At 44.8% G+C, this 21628-nt stretch overlaps 1 protein-coding gene across 2 annotated transcripts in view; it reads right to left on the bottom strand.

Moving 5' to 3' along the window:
* Window positions 1-2034: 2034 nt before the first annotated feature.
* LOC144489603 (interferon-induced protein 44-like) overlaps window positions 2035-21628 on the bottom strand; it is a 38364-nt gene continuing 18770 nt past the window's right edge. For both annotated transcript variants that reach the window (XM_078207468.1, XM_078207469.1), the window contains 4 exons: window positions 21328-21477; window positions 8081-8252; window positions 5143-5243; window positions 2035-3415 (listed from right to left, as the gene is read on the bottom strand). In XM_078207468.1, the coding sequence (XP_078063594.1) occupies window positions 3248-3415; window positions 5143-5243; window positions 8081-8252; window positions 21328-21477 (591 nt within the window). In that variant the 3' untranslated portion in view covers window positions 2035-3247. The remainder of the gene's footprint in view (window positions 3416-5142; window positions 5244-8080; window positions 8253-21327; window positions 21478-21628) is intronic.

Raw genomic sequence — 21628 nt, 5'->3', positions numbered from 1 at the left:
TTTAGCTACTTTCTCAAATGAAATGAAAATGGCTTCTACATTTTTCTCATCAAACCTTGACAAGACTTGGACATATTTAAACAGTTCCCTGCCAGGCCTTTGACTACGATGGGTTCGTTCTTCTTCATTATCCTCACTGTTACTCTCAGACTTTGCCTTTAACTCCGCCGTTCTAAGTAGACGTTCACTTTTCAGTTCCAGTTTCTGAAGTTCTAACTCTGTCTCTTTTGCTTTTTGTTCTGCCAGGGTTATTCTTTCCCTTTTTACCCCCTTGCCTGCAATCGGAGCAGTTTCTATTCTTTTGCTTGTTGTTCCTCTCTTGCTTCTTCTGCTGCAACTGCCACCCTCTCTTTTGCTTTTGCTTTTAATGCAAGCTGTTTCATTTGTAATTGAGTGCTTGCCATTTCCAATTATTCAAACTGTGTTTCTGGCAATTTTAAATGCTGAGCTATCACTTCAATTATCTCTGCCTTCTTCGCCCTTTCAGGTAAAGTCAACTGCAGCTTGTTTGCCAATTCCAAAAGCTTTGCCTCAACCACCTTTTGTAAACCACATCAAGTGACTTCTTCCACACCCAGGAAATGTTTAGCCACTGAAAGAATCTTTATTTCTTAAGACACTCTCTATTTAAACCAACCGAATGCAACACCTGTAAAGAAAACACAAATATACTCACCACTCGCTGTCTTTGAATCCAATAATCCCAAACCAAGCAAGGAATATAGAGTTTAATCCTGCAAAGAGCCCCCAATTTGTTAAGGACCAGGACAGAAACTCCAAGGTATATTATGAAGTTAGCCTAGACCCTAACTTTTACACTTGGTTTTGGCATTAGACTGAGCAGGAAGTGTTTCACTCCAAGTATAATTCTTAACAGCTATCCATCTCTATTGTTCCAAATCAGCAGTATCCCCCGCACATATGAATCCCTTCTTTAAACAAGTTAGCACAGAAACCAAAGATGCTTACGTGACGCTAGATTTCCAGCTTCTTAACAATTCTGGACAGAAATCCAGACAGCAGTTTCCAGAGAAGAAAATATCCTCTGAACAGCAAAACCTGAGAAGTAAACCTAGTCTCTGGCAGCTTCCAGTCTCCAGAGAAAGAAAGGGATACTTCTCTTGCTACAGCTTCCAAAGCAGCAACTCTCAGAGAAAGCTCCATTCTCGTATAGCAGAATCTCCAAAAAGAGATTTATCTCCGGGCAGATTCCAGAATCCAACTTCAGAGAGGGGAGAATAGAGACGCTGCTCTCTCTTGACTCAAGAGCAGCATCTAAGCTTGAATATTTTGTGTCAGCCAAGCTTCCCTGTTGATTGGGATAATTGGCCATACCTGCCAATTATCCCAATCAAGCCCCAATCTGCAATTCTAGGGGAACACCAAAACCAACAGAACACTGCATTAGTTCATAGTAAAATAAACATTGCATCAATTATACTGCTGTAGTAACAATAGAGGATGCTGGAATATAGAATGGCTCCGAATGCATAAAACAGATCCCGCAAAAAATACAATTCTTAAAGGCACAGTATCATCACGACAGAAAATTAACAATGTAAGGTCACACCCAGTGACCCAATGAATAAGGGGTTTAGACCTTCTTGAGAGACGTTTTTCATCTTCACCATTAAATGATGTTTCAATTTACCTAAGCCATCTCATTAGAACATAGAACAGTACAGCACAGAACAGGCCCTTCGGCCCACAAATTAATTGAAATAAAAACAAATTTCTGCAGAAACTCAAACTGTTAACTCTGTTTCTCTCTCCACAGATGCTGCCAGACCTGTTGAGTTTCTCCAATAGTTTCTGTTTTATTTCAGACTTGCAGCATCTTGCTTCAATCTCATTATTTAAGTTTTCCTTTATTTTGCTTTTAAAGCAGTTTAATTTTAAGATTCTGACCAATTCCTCCGGACTCCTTCCTCTGCGAAGGGAATGATTTGCTTCCCATTGGTAGAGAGGACTGATCTGTTCTCATTTATTATCATTCGCTCCTCAAATCAATTGAAATCGTGGACACTGAATGTTATCGGTCACAGATTTATTAAAAATGCAGTAATAAACATACATCAAAAAAGTGGGGCATACGGCAACATCTTTCAGATTTAGTCAAAGGAGTGAAACAAAGATGTCAGCATTCTGAGCACTGTAGCTAGGTCTTTACAAATTTCAACACCCATTTTTCTATCTTTGTCTTCCCTCTTTCTATACAGAAATCCACATGTTTCAGCATTTCATAGTACAAACACTTTTGTTGATTTGTAGTAAGCTTATCCCTTATTAGTGGCACAGTGGTTAGCACTGCTGCCTCACAGCGCCAGAGACTCAGGTTGGATTCCAGACTTGGGTCACTGTCCGTGCGGAGTTTGCAAGTTCTCCCCGTGTCTGAGTGGGTTTCCTCCGGGGGCTCCGGTTCCCTCCCACATTCCAAAGATGTGCGGGTTAGATGGATTGGCCATGCTAAATTGCCCTTAGTGTCCAAAAGATGTGCAGTTCAGGTGGATTGGCCATAGCAAATGCGCGGGTTTATGGGGATAGGGTGGAGGGGAGGGCCTGGTTGGGATACGCTTTTGGACAGTTGCTGCAGACTTCATGGGCTGAATGGCCTCCTTCTGCACTGTAGGGATTCTATGGTTCTATGGTAATAACTGGCTTTACTCATTTATAGAGACAAGATACCAATGTCAGGGAGTTGTTCTGATCAAGAGTTTCACGACTTTACTTGCTATCCCACCAAATGATAAAACCATTAATTATAAATCTGTACCAATCGCCTACTTCTAAAAAGAAGAATAATTTCCATCTGTAAAATATTTGACGAACTGATTGATAATCTCCGAATTGTATGCATCAGTATTTTAATTAGATACTAAACTGACCATTGCTCTAAACTCAGTCGTAATGTAGCAATTCAATGGTCAATGCATCATAATTGACTTGAACCTCTTTATCTGAGCAGCAAATGCTAAAAGAATACTACAAAGCAAAAATGATTCAAAAATAGTCAAACGTTGGGAAATTTCAGAGCAATTTGATTAACCCCTTCCCTTACACTACTGACACCGGTATTCTTCTAAACTACATTATTTTTATATTATTCTACTCAGGGCTGTGAGATCCCAGCAAAGCGAGAAAGGGAATGATTGTTTTCAAATTCACTCGGACTGCGGGTGAAACGATTCTGAAATTACCACCCATAAAGGAGCAGGGATTGCTGGAAAGCAATCCAACACACTGACAGTTAGTCATCCAGATTCTCAAAATAGTCATCGACAAATCGCAATATCTGTAGCAATGCGGAAAGTATTAAAATGTCCATAGTAAACACCAGGTTAATATCTAACCAATAATTGGTCACAGGAAATATGCATGAAACTGGCATTCTGAGTTTTCTTTGAACTTCCAGTACCTAGGGAAAAAAAATCATAGAAATAATAAAGGGACATAAGAACACAAGTAGGATGTTTGATTCATCATAAACAGTTTTATTTACTACCATTTCCACCCTTTCCCAACAATCCTTAAGAACCACATTTCCCAAACAAGTATCGAGGATTACACAGAATGTACACAGAAAGTGACCATTGGGTCGACCAGTCTGTGTCCCCTTTAATATCCACTTCAACCTGCTCCCATTTAGGCGGCACGGTGGCACAGTGGTCAGCATTGCTGCCTCACAGCGCCAGGGACCTGGGTTAGATTCCCGGTTTTGGGTCACTGACTGTGCAGAGTCTGCACATTCTCCCCTTGCCTGTGCGAGTTTTCTCTGGGTGCTCCGGTTTCCTCCCACAATCCGAAAGACGTGCTGGTTAGATGCATTGGCCATGCTAAATTCTCCCTCAGTGTACCTGAATAGGTGCCGGAGTGTGGCAACCAGGAGATTTTCATAGTAACTTCATTGCAGTGTTAATGTCAGCCTACTTGTGACACTAATAAATAAACTCCAAAACTTCTCCTTCACCTAACTCCGCCAGTGTATGTATTCCCCCATAGCCCAGTATCAAGCAAAGAATTCCACTGTCCCAGTCACTGCTCATAAACCCCCATCAATCGCAACTGCTGTTGAGCGCCCCACTCTGGAGAGTGCAATTCAGCAACCCTTCATTCTTCCTAATGTGGAGTGCAGTCTATTGCAACTCAAGCAAAGGGATTCTCAAGTCAATACATATTGCACCAAACTCTCAAAGGAAACAGACCTGTCACTTATTTACTTTTCATAAGGATTCATTTCATTTATTCTCAGCAAATAAATAAGCCCACAGTGAGTGCCCTCCGAATAGGCAAAGCCAAGTATATTCACTGAGATAAAAGTGAAATATTGCGGATGCTGGAATCTGAAACAAAAAGATGCTGGAAAATCTCAGCAGCTCTGACAACATCTGTGGGAGAGAATAGAGCCAACGTTTCAAGTCTGGATGACCCTTCATCAGAGGTTGGTTTGCGTGATGGACTGGGCTTATTTCATGACCCTTTGTAGTTCCTTGCGGTCTTGGGCAGAGCAGGAGCCATACCAAGCTGCGATACAACCAGAAAGAATGCTTTCTATGGCGCATCTGTAAAAGTTGGTGAGAGTCGTAGCAGATTTGCCAAATTTCCGTGGTCTCCTGAGAAAGTAGAGGCATTGGTGGGTTTCCTTAACTATACTGTTGGCATGAGGGGGGGGGACTAGGACAGGTTGTTGTTGATCTGGACACTTAAGAACCTGAAGCTCTCGACCATTTCCTCTTCCTGTAGACAGGGGCATGTCCTCCATTACGCTTCCTGAAGTTGATGACTATCTCCTTCATTTCACTGACATTGAGGGAGAGATTATTGCTTTCACATCAGTTCACCAGATTCTCTAACTCTTTCCTGTACTCCGTTTCATCATTGTTTGAGATCTGACCCACTACAGTGGTGTGGGCAGCAAGTTTGAAAATGGAATTTGGCCATGAACTTGTGGGAGTTGAGGTAGAATATTGGGGCCATGATTTTATTGACTGCAGAACAGGCTCGAAGGATAGAATGGCCTAATCCCTGATCCTGTTTCTTACATTCTTCTGCTCCCATGACAGCCTCACAATTCTTCCTATTGCAAAATCTCAGTCACTGTGAATGATTAAACTCTGAAAATTGGTGATAGAAGAGAACTTGTACCTTTTGTTCAATGTGCTCATTCCAATAAATATTTTCCAGATCTTTCCCGATCAAAGGACAAGCTTCATCCACTTTGGTTAATAAAACAACTTGGGGTATCTCTATAGGTGAGAGAAATAATTTATTTATTAGCAGCTCTCCTATGGCATTGCTCACAACAAGACACAAGACATATTTAGGAATAACGCAAAGAATTAAAGGATAAATATTAGCCTGTCCTTTCAAACTGGTTCACTGGATATTTCAGATCTACCTGAACAGCAGATGGGGCTCAGATTTCATGGCCGGGATTCTCCCAAAAAAATTCTAAGTGTCGAATTTGCGTAAAAGCTGGAGTAAATCCCGCTGGTTTTTTTCGCGGGATTTTCAAAATGAATCCCCAAAACACTCAAAGCACTGCAGAGTTCCTCAGCATGAATCACGGTAAAAATCCAGGTGGGGCCTATTCCCGCTGGAGAGGCCGGCAGCATCATGCTGAGCGGGCCACTGTGCGTGCACCGATCTGTCAGAGCGGACATCGGTGCATGTGCAGTAGCCTTGCATTGCCAGCCTCCCGATTGCGGTGCAGCACACCAACCCTGCAACACTGCCCTCCGATCCCCCTACCTCCCGATCGCTGGCTTCCTGGACGTCTCTGGGCCGGCCCCGAACCCACCCCACCTCCCCACTTCAAACACGCCACATCCAACCCCCCCCCCCCCCCGCCCCCCCCCCCCCCCCCCCCCCCCGGCAGTTCTGATTGCCTATTCCCTCTCCCTCGACCACCCCCCCCCCCCCCCAACCCCGCCACCCTGATGGCTAGCCCCGATCAGCCCCTTCCCTTCCTCTGCCAGTGAACCCAACTGCAGAGTGGCAGTGGGACCCCTCACCCCCAGTGATCTCCCCCAGATGCCCTGAACCGATTAGGCTCCACCCCCTTGTCATTGCCCGATGCCTGGTGGGCAGTGCCAAGGTGCCACTTGGGCATTACCACTTTGCCCCTTGGATAGTGCCAGGGGGGCCAGGCTGGCAATGCCTGGGGACACTCCCCCTTAACCCCAACCTCCTGGGTGGCGTCCATGGCCCCCTTTCATTCCAGCGGTGTTGGGCCACCAGCTCCCCGTTGGTGCAGAGCTATTTTAAAGCCTACTGGAGTGAATCACTCCTGGTGGCGGGTGTGTGATAGAGAGGCTATGGGGCCTGGAGACTTCAGTCCCAGGCCCGCTAATGATATTAAAATTCTGATTTAAAATATGGAGCTGACGACGCTGGAAATCCGGTGGCTGGAGACTTGTGGAGGCCATGGGACCCAGCGGGGAGCCTGCTAAATGGCCTGTGCTTATGTCTCCCAGTCCGTTGCATTGCTGGAGCCACTTCTGACAATATACAAATCGGAAAACCTGACATCTTTTTCAAGTAAATGGAAAGACTTAAAAACTTAATGCTTGGAAATAGCAATCATAATTTGGGAGGTATTATTCTTCCTGTAGATGCATCAAATGGATAATGGGTTGGATAAAATGCGGTAGCATGATCCCTGCCTACCCCACCCACTCCACAGTCATTTAACATTGGCTTGAAGCAGGATTTTCACCCTTCAACAACACCTCAATAACCTTTGATGCAGCACCTTCTCAATGCCTTTTGGAAATCTTTCTGGAAGTGCAGCATATCTGACCATGCTAAATTCTCCCTCAGTGTACTTGAACAGGCACCGGAGTGTGGTGACTCGGGCACTTTCACAGTAACTTCATTGCAGTGTTAATGTAAGTCGACTTGTGACACTAATAAATAAACTTTGAACTTTAAAACCTAGGCATAGCGCATGTCAATCCTTCAAAAACTCCAATAAATTGGTTAACTGTGATTTCCCTTCACAAAACCATGCAGATTCTTTCCAATTGCCTTGCATCTTTCAATGTGTCCAACTACAATCTCTTTAATGATCAATTCTAACACCTTCTCCATGACAGACACAAACTAACTGGTTCATTGTTTCCTGATTTTTGCCTCCCTCCCTTCTTGAATTGAGGAGTTATATTTGCTACTTTCCTGTCTGGTGGAATTTTTCCAGAATCTAGAAGAATTTTGGAAAATTACCAACACGCATCTTCCAGCTCATTAACCACCTCTTTCAAGAACCTGGATGAGGTCCATCAGGACCTAAAGACTTGGCCACCCGCAGCTCCATCAGTTTATTCAATACATCTGGCCCCGTGAAGTCCCTTTCTCCCTCCCACCTCCTGATTTACAGCTATTACTGGAATATTTCTGCATCCTCTACAGTGAAGTCAGAAACAAAATATTTGTTAATTTCACCCACCATTTCCTTATTATCTAATATTAAGCACCCATTCTCACTCTCGAGAAGACCAACACTCAATTTTCTTACTCCTTTCCTGTTTAAATACCTGTAGAAATTCACAGTCATGAGGCCATGAAATGTGCTGAGATCATGAAAGGTGCTGTATAAATGAACACTTTCTACTGAACCTGGGGAAGTTCCAGTGAATAATCAGAATAATAAAGTGATAACAGCACGATTGGTGGTCCTGATCACAGGCTGCACTTGGTCTATGTTCCACTTCTTACATTATTAGAATCATAGAACCTCTACAGTGCAGTAAGACACCATCCAGCCCACCGAGTCTGCACCGACTTTCTGAAAGAGCATCCCACCCAGGCCCTCCCCCTCTGTCCTGTCCCCATAACCCTGCACATTTCCCATGGCTAATTCCCCTAACCTACACATTTTGGGACACTAAGGGGCAATTTAGCATGGCCAATCCACCTAACCCACACATCTTTGGAGTGTGTGAGGAAACCAGGAAACTCACGCAGACACGGAGAACGTGCAGACCCTGCACAGACAGTCACCCAAAGCTGGGAACTGAACCTGGGTCCTTGGCACTGGTAAACTAGTGCTAACCACTGTGCCACCATTCTGAACTACACTCACCCAGTTCAGCAATCTGTGATTGAATGGCGCACATTTTCTTTTCCATTGCAGGGGAGAGGATGGTGGGTTTGTTTGCATCAATCACATATACAACGCAGTGTATCCTCTCGGCAATTGCTGGCGACTTTATGTAGCCTTTTGTATCAGCTTGAATTGGAGAAGCTTCATTAAACTGCAAGAAAAAGAACCTGATGTTAAAATGATACATTTTTCATTCATTCATTCTGAGATTTTGTGCATCAGTAGCTGTGATATAATGTTTTATTATCAGCAAAAATCCATAAAGAGCTAGGAACTAATTAGCTGGGATCTAATTGTTATGTGTAAGTGCTCCAGGGAGGCCACAAACAGAACCAGTTCAATCTGGTCCTTTTTTCTACTGGACAGCGCGGCAAGATTAAACATGAAGAATTTCTGATCCTTCCAAGGTTAAAGTATTATCATCTGGGAACCAAAAGTCAACAGAATATATAACATGGTGGCAGCAGGTGCCCGTGAGTAAACCAAAATCACTTCATATTAAGTTAGTGCTGATTTGGAAAATCGACCCATATTAGTGCCGGAAAGGAAACTTTGTGAATTGTGCAAAGACGCAATATTGACTGGCAGGACAAAGACTGCACAATTATGGCCCACAATGATGATTTTGTGCAAGTGTTTGCAAAGTTTAAACAGAAGAGCATGTTAAACATAGAACAGTACAGCACAGAACAGGCCCTTCGGCCCACAATGTTGTGCCGAGCTTTATCTGAAACCAAGATCAAGCTATCCCACTCCCCATCATCCTGGTGTGCTCCATGTGCCTATCCAATAACCGCTTAAATGTTCCTAAAGTGTCTGACTCCACTATCACTGCAGGCAGTCCATTCCACACCCCAACCACTCTCTGCGTAAAGAACCTACCTCTGATATCCTTCCTATATCTCCCACCACGAACCCCATAGTTATGCCCCCTTGTAATAGCTCCATCCACCCGAGGAAATAGTCTTTGAACATTCACTCTATCTATCCCGTTCATCGTTTTATAAACCTCTATTAAGTCTCCCCTCAGCCTCCTCTGCTCCAGAGAGAACAGCCCTAGCTCCCTCAACCTTTCCTCATAAGACCTACCCTCCAAACCAGGCAGCATCCTGGTAAATCTCCTCTGCACTCTTTCCAGCGCTTCCACATCCTTCTTATAGTGAGGTGACCAGAACTGCACACAATATTCCAAATGTGGTCTCACCAAGGTCCTGTACAGTTGCAGCATAACCCCACGGCTCTTAAACTCCAACCCCCTGTTAATAAAAGCTAACACACTATAGGCCTTCTTCACAGCTCTATCCACTTGAGTGGCAACCTTTAGAGATCTGTGGATATGGACCCCAAGATCTCTCTGTTCCTCCACAGTCTTCAGAACCCTACCTTTGACCCTGTAATCCACATTTAAATTAGTCCTACCAAAATGAATCACCTCACATTTATCAGGGTTAAACCCCATTTGCCATTTTTCAGCCCAGCTTTGCATCCTATCTATGTCTCTTTGCAGCCTACAACAGCCCTCCACCTCATCCACTACTCCACCAATTTTGGTGTCATCAACAAATTTACTGATCCACCCTTCAGCCCCCTCCTCTAAGTCATTAATAAAAATCACAAAGAGCAGAGGACCAAGCACTGATCCCTGTGGCACTCCGCTAGCAACCTGCCTCCAATCCGAAAATTTTCCATTCACCACCACCCTCTGTCTTCGATCAGACAGCCAGTTACCTATCCAATCGGCCAACTTTCCCTCTATCCCACACCTCCTCACTTTCATCATAAGCCGACCATGGGGGACCTTATCAAACGCCTTACTAAAATCCATGTATATGACATCAACTGCCCTACCTTCATCAACACACTTAGTTACCTCCTCAAAAAATTCAATCAAATTTGTGAGGCACGACTTGCCCTTCACGAATCCGTGCTGACTATCCCGGATTAATCCGCATCTTTCTAAATGGTCGTAAATCCCATCCCTAAGGACCTTTTCCATCAATTTACCAACCACCGAAGTAAGACTAACTGGTCTATAATTACCAGGGTCATTTCTATTCCCTTTCTTAAACAGAGGAACAACATTCGCCAATCTCCAGTCCTCTGGCACCATCCCCGTGGACAGTGAGGACCCAAAGATCAAAGCCAAAGGCTCTGCAATCTCATCCCTTGCCTCCCAAAGAATCCTAGGATATATTTCATCAGGCCCAGGGGACTTATCGACCTTCAGTTTATTCAAAACTGCCAGGACATCCTCCCTCCGAACATCTATTTCCTCCAGCCTATTAGCCTGTAACACTTTCTCTTCCTCAAAAACATGGCCCCTCTCCTTGGTGAACACTGAAGAAAAGTATTCATTCATCACCTCGCCTATCTCTACTGACTCCATACACAAGTTCCCACTACTGTCCTTGACCGGCCCTAACCTCACCCTGGTCATTCTTTTATTCCTCACATAAGAGTAAAAAGCCTTGGGGTTTTCCTTGATCCGACCCACCAAGGACTTCTCATGTCCCCTCCTAGCTCTCCTAAGCCCCTTTTTCAGCTCGTTCCTTGCTAACTTGTAACCCTCAATCGAGCCATCTGAACCTTGTTTCCTCATCCCTACATAAGCTACCCTCTTCCTTTTCACAAGACATTCCACCTCTTTCGTGAACCATGGTTCCCTCACTCGGCCATTTCCTCCCTGCCTGACAGGGACATACCTATCAAGGACACCCAGTATTTGTTCCTTGAAAAAGTTCCACTTTTCATTAGTTCCTTTCCCTGACAGTTTCTGTTCCCAACGTATGCCCCCTAATTCTTGCCTAATCGCATCATAATTACCTCTCCCCCAATTGTAAACCTTGCCCAGCCGTACGGCCCTATCCCTCTCCATTGCAATAACAAAAGACACCGAATTGTGGTCACTATCTCCAAAGTGCTCTCCCACAACCAAATCTAACACTTGGCCCGGTTCATTTCCCAGTACCATTCAATAGTTTCCTACAAGACACCAGCAATGAAGAGATGTTGGGGGGGGGGGGGGGGCAGGAAATAAAGAGTTAAATTTAACAACTAGGAGCTTACTCAGGAGGACAGCAAAAGCCCAGACCTTCTTTTTTGGAAAAGTTCAGCACGCACTCCAGCCAAAATCAAATCATCTGGTCTTCCGGTTTGAATTTCAAGGCCTCAGACAGGAATTAGACAAGCTGATTGATAACTTTGTAACAAGATTTAAAAATGCAGTTGGAAAATGTAAGACACAGATGAAAGGCACAGTGGTGGGCAAGCTGCAGCCTAGGGGCCACATACGGCCCATCTGGGTTCTGAGTGTGGCCCACGAGACATTTTGTTGACCATTTCCCACGCAGAGGGCTGCCACATTCCGTTGATTGACTCTATGACTTACAGAGTCATAGAGGTTTACAGCAGGGAAACAGGCCCTTTGGCCCAACTTGTCCTTGCCCCCTTTTTTAAAATAAAAACCCTAAGCTAGTCCCAATTGCATGCATTTGGCCCATATCCCTCTATACCCATCTTACCCATGTAACTATCTAAATGCTTTTTAAAAGACAACATTGTATCCACCTCTACTACTACCCCTGGCAGCTTGTTCCAGACACTCACCACCCTCTGTGTGAAAACATTGTCCCTTTGGACACTTTTGTATCTCTCCCCTCTCAGCTTAAACCTATGTCCTCTAGTTTTAGACTCCCCTACCTTTGGGAAAAGATATTGACTATCTAGCTGATCTGTGCCCCTCATTATTTTATAGACCTCTTTCAGGTCACCCCTCAGCCTCCTATGCTCTGGAGAAAAAAGTCCCAGTCTATCCAGCCTCTCCTTATAGCTCAAATCATCAACTCCCAGTAGCATCCTAGTAAATTGTTTTTGCACCCTTTCTAGTTTAATAATATCCTTTCTATAATAGGGTGACCAGAACTTTACACAGTATTCCAAGTGTGGCCTTACCAATGTCTTGTACAACTTCAACAAGACGTCCTAACTCCTGTATTCAATGTTCTGACCAATGAAACCAAGCATGCCGAATGCCTTCTTCACCACTCTGTCCACCTGTGACTCCACTTTCAAGGAGCTATGAACATGTACTCCTAGATCTCTTTGTTCTGTAACTCTCCCCAGCGCCCTACCATTAACTGAGTAAGTCCTGCCCTGGTTCAGTCTACCAAAATGCACCACCTCGCATGTATTTAAATTAAACTCCATCTGCCATTCGTCAGCCCACTGGCCCAATTGATCAAGATCCCGTTGCAATCGGAGATAACTTCCTTCACTGTCTACTGTGCCGCCAATCTTGGTGTTATCTGCAAACTTACTAACCATGCCCCCTATATTCTCATCCAAATCATTAATATAAATGACAAATAACAGTGGACCCAGCACTGATCCCTGAGGCACAATGCTGGTCACAGGCCTCCAGTTTGAAAAACAACCCTCCACAACCACCTTCTGGTTTCTGTCATCAAGCCAATTTTGTATCCATTTAGTTACCTCACCCTGGATCCCATGAGATTTAGCCTTATGCAACAACCTACTATGCAGTACCTTGTCAAATGCCTTGCTAAAGTCCATGTAGATAACATCAACTGCACTGCCCTCATCGACCTTCTTGGTTATCCCTTCAAAAAACTCAATCAAATTTGTGAGACATGATTTTCCACTCACAAAGCCATGCTGACTGTCCCTAATCAGTCCTTGCGTCTCTAAATGCCTGTAGATCCTGTCTCTTAAAATACCTTCCAACAACTTACCCACCACAGATGTGAGGCTCACTGGCCGGTAGTTCCCAGGCTTTTCCCTGCAGCCCTTTTTAAACAAAGGCACAACATTTGCCACCCTCCAATCTTCAGGCACTTGTGACTATCGATGATTCAAATATCACTGCTGGGGGACCCGCAATTTCCTCCCTAGCCTCCCACAATGTCCTGGGATACACTTCATCAGGCCTGGGGATTTATCTACCTTGAATGCGCTTTAAGACTTCCAGCACCTCCTTCTCTGTAAAATGTACACTCCTCAAGACATCACTATTTATTTCCTCAAGTTCCCTAACATCCATGCTTTTCTCAACAGTCAATACTATGAGAAATATTCATTTAGGATCTCACCCATCACTTGTGGATCCGCACATAGATGACCTTGTTGATCCTTAAGAGGATCAACTTTAAATGATGAAAACATAGTTTTTTTTCCGACCGGTCTGACTGAAGTGATTCGCACGTAAAGCAAGTGCAAGTGAAGTGAAATGCTTGCTGATTGCTCACAACATTGACTGTGAGAGCTGTGTAAATATTTCTTTTGTTTTCATCATTTAAAGTTGATGGAAGTTCTATTAATGCAGAAATGATTAAGCATTTTCTATAACTTGTCATGAAATGTTCAGCATGTATTAACATAAGAATAAAAAAACTAGGAGCAGGAGTGGGTAATTCAGCCCCTCGAGCCTGCTCCGCCATTCAGTACCATCATGGTTGATCTCATCTCGGCCTCAACTCCACTTTCCAGCCCATTCTTCATAACCCTTCAACCCATTACTAATTACAAATCTGTCCATCTCCTCCTCAAATTTACTCATTGTCCTGGCATCTACCAGACTCTGGGGTAGCGAATTCCACAGATTCCCAACCATTTGAGAGAATTTCTCTTCATCTCTGTTTTAAATCTGCTACCCCTTATCCAAAAATTATGACCGCTTGCTCTAGATTGCCCCACAAAAGGTAACATCTCCTCCACGTCTATATGGTCAATACAAAGAACAAAGAAAATTACAGCACAGGAACAGGCCCTTCGGCCCTCCAAGCCTGCACCGACCATGCTGCCCATCTTAACTAATACCCCAACCCTTCCGTGCACCATATCCCTCTGTTCCCATCCTATTCACATATTTGTCAAGACTTCCTTTAAAAGTCACTATCATATCTGCTTCCACTATCTCCCTTGGCGGCGAGTTCCAGGCACCCACCCCCCTTTGAGTAAAAAACTTGCCTCGTACATCTCCTTTAAAACTTGCCCCTCGCACCTTAAACCTAAGCTCCCTCGTAATTGACTCTTCCACCCTGGGAAAAAGCTTCTGACTATCCACTCTGTCCATGCCCCTCATAATCTTGTAGACTTATCTCAGATCGTCCCTCAACCTCCGCCGTTCCAGTGAGAACAAACCAAGTTTCTCTAACCTCTCTTCAGATCTAAAGCCCTCCATACCAGGCAACATCCTGGTAAATCTTTTCTGTACCCTCTCCAAAGCCTCCACACCCTTCTGGTAGCGTGGTGACCAGAATTGAACACTATATTCCAAATGCGACCTAACTAAGGTTCTATAAAGCTACAACATGACTTGCCAATTTTTAAACTCAATGCCCTGGCATGCCGTATGCTCTCTTGACTACTTTCTCCACCTACATTGCCACTTTCAGTAACCTGTGTACCTGTACACCCAGATCCCTCTGCCTATCAATATTTGTAAGGGTTCTTACTGTATATTTACTGTAAATTTATTGCTATATTCCAAGTACAGCCTAACTAAGGTTCTATAAAGCTGCAACATGACTTGCCAATTTTTAAACTCAATACCCCGGCTGATGAAGGCAAGCATGCCATATGCCTTCTTGACTACCTTCTCCACATGCGTTGCCACTTTTAGTGACCTGTGTACCTGTACACCCAGATCCCTCTGCCTATCAATACTCTTAAGGGTTCTGCCATTTACTAAATATTTCCCATCTGTATTAGACCTTCCAAAATGCATTGCCTCACATTTGTCTGGATTAAACTCCATCTGCCATCTCTTTCCCCAAGTCTCCACCCAATCTATATCCTGATATATCCTCCGATGGTCCTCATTGCTATCCGCAATTCCACCAAACTTTGTGAAATCCACAAACTTACTAATCAAACCAGTTACATTTTCCTCCAAATCATGTATATATATTACAAACAGCAAAGGTCCCAGCACTGATCCCTGAGAAACGCCACTTATCACAGCCTTCCATTCAGAAACGCACCCTGCCACTGCAACCCTCTGTCTTCTATGACCGAGCCAGTTTTGTAGCCATCTTGCCAGCTCACCTCTGATCCCATGCGACTTCACCTTCTGCCATGAGGGATCTTGTCAAAGCCCTTACTGAAGTCCATATAGACAACATCCACTGCCCTACCCTTATCAATCATCATCACTTCCTCAAAAAACTTGCTCACGTTAGTGAGACACGACCTCTCCTTCACAAAACCATGTTGCCTCTCGCTAACACATCCACTTATTTCCAAGTGAGACTAAATCCTGTCTCGAAGAATCCTGTCTAATAATTTCCCTACCACTGATGTAAGGCTCACCGGTTGCTACCCTTCTTAAACAAAGGAACAACATGGCTATTCTCCAATCCTCTGGGACCTCCCCTGTAGCCTGTGAGGAGACAAAGATGCAAAGATACAATGTAACCAGTGACAACTTTGTATTGGATGTAATGTGACCAATGGGAACAAGATGCAAGGGTCAGCTGAACCAGTAAACCATGGAACCAATTACAGAGCGATGTAATAGTCAGCTGACCAGCTGATTCACAAAAAGTAAGGAACTATGTAGAGTTGGGGGAAGCTTAGAGTGGCCCAGGGCGAGTCCCCAAGTTTGGAGCAATGATGTTTCTTTGTTAAATCCTGTCTTTGATTTATTAGTGGAGTAAGTTTTGTTGTATTTTCATTCGCTGCATTTTTGAAGAGTTCCTTCTGAGGAAACACTGGTACCAGAAGAAAACCCATCGTAATTTGGTGTTTGTTTTTGAAGAGGTGCTATCACCATGGCAGAAGGTGGAAGTAAACTGGTGGGATTGGATTGTCCTCCTGTCTTTTCAGATGCTGAACCATATCGGCAGTGGAAGGCAGAGGTGGAAATGTAGACCTTTGTCACCACAATACCGAAAAAAAAGGTATGGCTTTAGCTTTGTTGCTTCCAATTAGAAGCAAGATAAGAAGCAAAGTATTTTCCGATTGGACAGCAGATGCCCTGAATAAGGAAGAAGGGCTGCAGCTCCTGCTACAATACTTAGGTAGGTTTTACCAGAAAGATGAGTTCTTGGAGAATTATGAAGGATGGTTGATGTTTGACAGGATTAGGAGACAAGACACCCAGTCCATGGAAGAGTATATCATGGATATTGATAGGGGCCGTAACAGGCTAATGAATTTAATTTGGAGATTCCAAATGCAGTTTTGGCCTTTAGGTTATTGGACTGTGCAGGTCTGTTGCATATGGATACCCTTTCAGTAATGACTGGAATACAATTAAGGGGAACAGAGCCCCTCTTTGATCAAATGGCAGCATCATTAAAAAGTTTTTGGGAAACAATCCTTCCGCGCTACCTTGTTCAATGCAGACCGGAATGCCATAGCACCCAGAATGGAGGAGTCAAGGTGTGCCAGACCAAATGGTACACGAAGGCCTTTAAACAGAGACAGTTGCGTTAATAACAGACCTAGTGTTGAAAGCAGTTATAACCAATTTGAAAATGGGGAAAGACGACGCACATGGGATACTGATAAAAGACGTTTAAATCGAAGGAATGCTCGAGCGATTGTGAATCGCTGTTTCCAATGCGATTCTCCATACCACTTCATAGTAAACTGCTCAGCAGTAACCTGCTCAGTGACGCCCAGTTTGGGTTTCGCCAGGGTCACTCAGCTCCTGACCTCATTACAACCTTGGTTCAAACATGGATGAAAGAGCTGAATTCCAGAGGTGAGGTGAGAGTGATTGCCCTTGACATCAAGGCAGCATTCGACCGAGTGTGGCATCAAGGAGCCCCAGCAAAACTGGAATCAATGGATATCACTCCGCTGGTTGGAGTCATACCTGGTACATAGGAAGATGGTTGTGGAGGGTCAGTCATCTCAGCTCTAGGACATCTCTGCAGGAGTTCCTCAGGGTAGTGAGCTGGGCCCAACCATCTTCAGCTGCTTCATCAATGACCTTCCCTCCGTCAGATGTGGGGATGTTCGCCGATGATTGCACAATGTTCAGGACTATTCGCAACTCCTCAGATACTGAAGCAGCCCATGTTCAAATGCACCAAGATCTGGACAATATCCAGGTTTGGGCTGATAAGTAACATTCGCGCCACACAAATGCCAAGCAATGACCATCACCAATAAGAGACACTCTCACCACCACCCCTTGACATTCAATGGTGTAACCATCACTGAATCCCCCACTGTCAACACCTTTGGGGTTACCATTGACCAGAAACCCAACTGGACTCACCACATAAACACAGTGGCTACAAGAGCAGGTCAGAGGCTAGGAATACGGCGACGAGTAACTCACTTCCTGACTCCCCAAAGCCTATCCACCATCGACAAGGCACAAGTTAGGAGTGTGATGGAACACTCCCGACTTGCCTGGATGGGTGCAGCTCCAACAACACTCAAGAAGCTTGACACTAGGTCATGGAACCTTTACAGATCAAAGGGGAGGAGGTGCTCGCTGTCTTGAGGCAAATCAGAGTGGATAAATCCCCAGGACCGGACAGGGTATTCCCATGGACCTTGAGGGAAGCTAGTGTTGAACTTGCAGGGGCCCTGGCAGACATATTTAAAATGTCAGTATTCACGGGGGAGGTGCCGGATGATTGGAGGGTAGCTCATGTTGCTCCGTTGTTTAAAAAGGGTTCCGAAAGAAATCCAGGAAATTATAGGCCAGTAAGTTTGACGTCGGTGGTGGGCAAGTTATTGGAAGGTGTGATACGGGATAGGATCTACAAATATTTGGATAGACAGGGATTTATTAGGGAGAGTCTACATGGCTTTGTGCGTGGTAGGTCATGTTTGACCAATCTATTAGAGTTTTTCGAGGAGGTTACCAGGAAAGTGGATGAAGGGAAGGCGGTGGATGTTGTCTACCTGGATTTCAGCAAGGCCTTTGACAATCATGGGAGGTTAGTTAGGAAGGTTCAGTCGCTGGGTATACATGGGGAGGTAGTAAATTGGATTAGACACTGGCTCAATGGAAGAAGCCAGAGAGTGGTAGTGGAGGATTGCTTCTCTGAGTGGAGGCCTGTGACTAGTGGTGTGCTGCAGGGATCGGTGTTGGGTCCATTGTTGTTTGTCATCTATATCAATGATCTGGATGAGAATGTGGTAAATTGGATCAGCAAATTTGCTGATGATACAAAGATTGGAGGTGTAGTGGACAGTGAGGAAGGTTTTCAAAGCTTGCAGAGGGATTTGGACCAGCTAGAAAAATGGGCTGAAAAATGGCAAATGCAATTTAACGCAGACAAGTGTGAGATATTGCACTTTGGAAGGACAAACCAAAGAAGAACGTACAGGGTAAATGGTAGGACTCTGAAGAGTGCAGTTGAACAGAGGGATCTGGGAATACAAGTACAGAATTCCCTAAAAGTGACGTCACAGGTGGATGGGGTTGTAAAGAGTGCCTTTGGTACATTGGCCTTTATAAATCGGAATATCGAGTATAAAAGTTGGAGTGTTATGGTAAGGTATTGGTATTATAAGGCATTGGTGAGGCCGAATTTAGAGTATTGTGTACAGTTTTGGTCACCTAGTTACAGGAAGGATGTAAATAAGGTTGAAAGAGTGCAGAGAAGGTTCACAAGGATGTTGCCGGGACTTGAGAAGCCGAGTTACAGAGAGAGATTAAATAGGTTGGGACTTTATTCCCTGGAGCGTAGAAGAATGAGGGGAGATTTGATAGAGGTGTACAAGATTTTGATGGGTATAGATAGAGTGAATGCAAGCAGGTTTTTTCCACTGAGGCTAGGGGAGAAAAAAACCAGAGGGCATGGGTTAAGGGTGCAAGGAGAAAAGTTTAAAGGGAATATTAGGGGGGGCTTCTTCACGCAGAGAGTGGTGGGAGTGTGGAATGAGCTACCGGATAAAGTGGTAAATGCGGGGTCACTTTTAACATTTAAGAAAAACTTGGATGGGTTCATGGGTGAGAGGGGTGTGGAGGGATATGGTCCAAGTGCAGGTCAGTGGGACTAGGCAAAAAATGGTTTGGCACAGACAAGAAGGCCAAAAGGCCTGTTTCTGAGCTGTAATTTTCTATGGTTCTATCAGCCAGCTTGATTGGCACCACATCTACAAACATCCAATCCCTCCATCACCGATGCTCAGTAGCAGCAGTGTGTACTATCTACAAGATGCACTGCAGCAATTCACTTCACCAAAGATCCTTAGACAGCACCTTCCAAACCCACGACCACTTCCATCTAGAAGGACAAGGGCAGCAGATACATGGGAACACCACCACCTGCAAGTTCCCCTCCAAGCCACTCACCATCTGAGACTTGGAAATATATCGCTGTTCCTTTGCAGTTGCTGGGTCAAAATCCTGGAATTCCCTCCCTAATGGCATTGTGGGTTATCCAACAGCACATGGATTGCAGCGATTCAAGAAGGCAGCTCATCACCACCTTCTCAAGGGCAACTAAGGATGGGCAATAAATGCTGGCCAGCCAGCGATGCCCATGTCCCATGAATGAATTAAGAAAAAAAGATTCTCCTCACCGTATTTTCAAATCTTGCTAATGTGACACTATCCAGACATGAAACCTGTCATGGAGATCACCCCAGAGGTGCAAGGGAGATTATAGCCCCAGGTGAGAGGGACATGGTCAGACAGTGCCCTGGCACTGCTCTCTGGCACAGGTTGGCACTGCAAGGTTGCCACCACTACACCCCCTCCCCCTGAACAGTGTACCCTCATTGATTGCTTCCCTGGCAGTTCGTCACCCTATTTTGGCCCCCTCCCCAGCTGATCACCTCTGACCACCACCCTGCCCCGATTCCCCTCTCCTAGGTTGATCGCCGCCCCAGAAGATCCCCGATGCAGAGTACCCCCTCTACCTCCACAAAGCTCCCCCCGCCTCCCCATCATGACCCCATCCTTGTCTTGGGCCTGCCCCTTCAGGCTCCGCCCCTTACATTAGGCTCTGCTTAGTGCTCAGGGCCAGGGTGCCCTTTGAGCACTGCCAGGCTAGCAGTGCCAGGCTGACACTGTCCAAGGAGCACTGCCTGGCCCTGTCCCCAACCATCTGGAGGACTTCAATGGCCTCCGGTCCCACTGGTGAGGCCATCATGTCAGATCCCCATTGTTGGGGCCATGCGTGATCCTCGCCGGTGAGGACCTCCCCCAGAAGTAAATTTAATCCACACTTTGCCATTTTTGGTAAGATTCTGCCCAATATACTTTAACTAATATGCAGCAATTGATCAGAATCCATGGGTTTGTGATCCTCCAGGTGATCCAATAGGCCCAATTGAAGGATGAGGAAAGACCTCCATCAGCTCACCCCTACAATCACCCTCTCAGATCTGGAGTTCCCCAATCAAACATCAATGCTGAACCTTCGGTCTTCTGCAGGGCAGGGTACGCTATGAAAATGCTTACTCCAAACCACTCATCAGGATTCCAAATGTTACCCAAACACCTCTGTAAAATCCAGCTTCAACAAGTCTGTTTGGGCATTCATAGAACGTAGAACATAGAATAGTACAGCACAGAACAGGCCCTTCAGTCCACGATGTTGTGCCGAGCTTTATCTGAAACCAAGATCAAGCTATCCCACTCCCTATCATCCTGGTGTGCTCCATGTGCCTATCCAATAACCGCTTAAATGTTCCTAAAGTGTCTAACTCCACTATCACTGCAGGCAGTCCATTCCACACCCCAACCACTCTCTGCATAAAGAACCTACCTCTGATATCCTTCCTATATCTCCCACCATGAACCCTATAGTTATGCCCCCTTGTAATAGCTCCCTCCACCTGAGGAAATAGTCTTTGAACGTTCACTCTATCTATCCCCTTCATCATTTTATAAACCTCTATTAAGTCTCCCCTCAGCCTCCTCCGCTCCAGAGAGAACAGCCCTAGCTCCCTCAACCTTTCCTCATAAGACCTACCCTCCAAACCAGGCAGCATCCTGGTAAATCTCCTCTGCACTCTTTCCAGCGCTTCCACATCCTTCTTATAGTGAGGTGACCAGAACTGCACACAATATTCCAAATGTGGTCTCATTCAGGACATTATTAACGAGTAGTTGCCAAGCCTTCAAAAACCATATAGGCAATACTGTACCTTTGTTCATAGCTCTCCGGGTAACGACAGAGCAGCAACGCAGAATGCTGAGATCAGGCCCTTTACTGGTTTAGCCAGTGATGGTGTGTGGGAAAGAAAATAGCAAATCAAATATGCTAAAATATTTAACAGGTTACCTGATATTTTTTAGGAACATGTCCTTCGACTATGTTGATAATATCATCAACGTGTATCCCTGATTCGGTGCCTTCTGCAAGCCCCATTGTATCAGACAGAATTAGAGGGGGAGATGTTTTATCTTTTTGTCTGAAGGAGTACGTTGAATACTGCAAATAATAAAAAACAGTGTTTGCAAAGTCCAGTCAAAATGAAATCAATTCCAATACAGTGATCATTAAATAATGTTTTGGAGAAATCTGCAAAACCGGGACATGGGAATTGCTTTTGCAAGAAAGAAAACAACGGGGCAGGCGATGG

This window comes from Mustelus asterias, unplaced genomic scaffold, assembly GCF_964213995.1.
Source record: "Mustelus asterias unplaced genomic scaffold, sMusAst1.hap1.1 HAP1_SCAFFOLD_2348, whole genome shotgun sequence".
In the NCBI taxonomy this organism is placed as follows: domain Eukaryota; kingdom Metazoa; phylum Chordata; class Chondrichthyes; order Carcharhiniformes; family Triakidae; genus Mustelus; species Mustelus asterias.
This window is presented reverse-complemented; position numbering and strand designations above follow the sequence as displayed.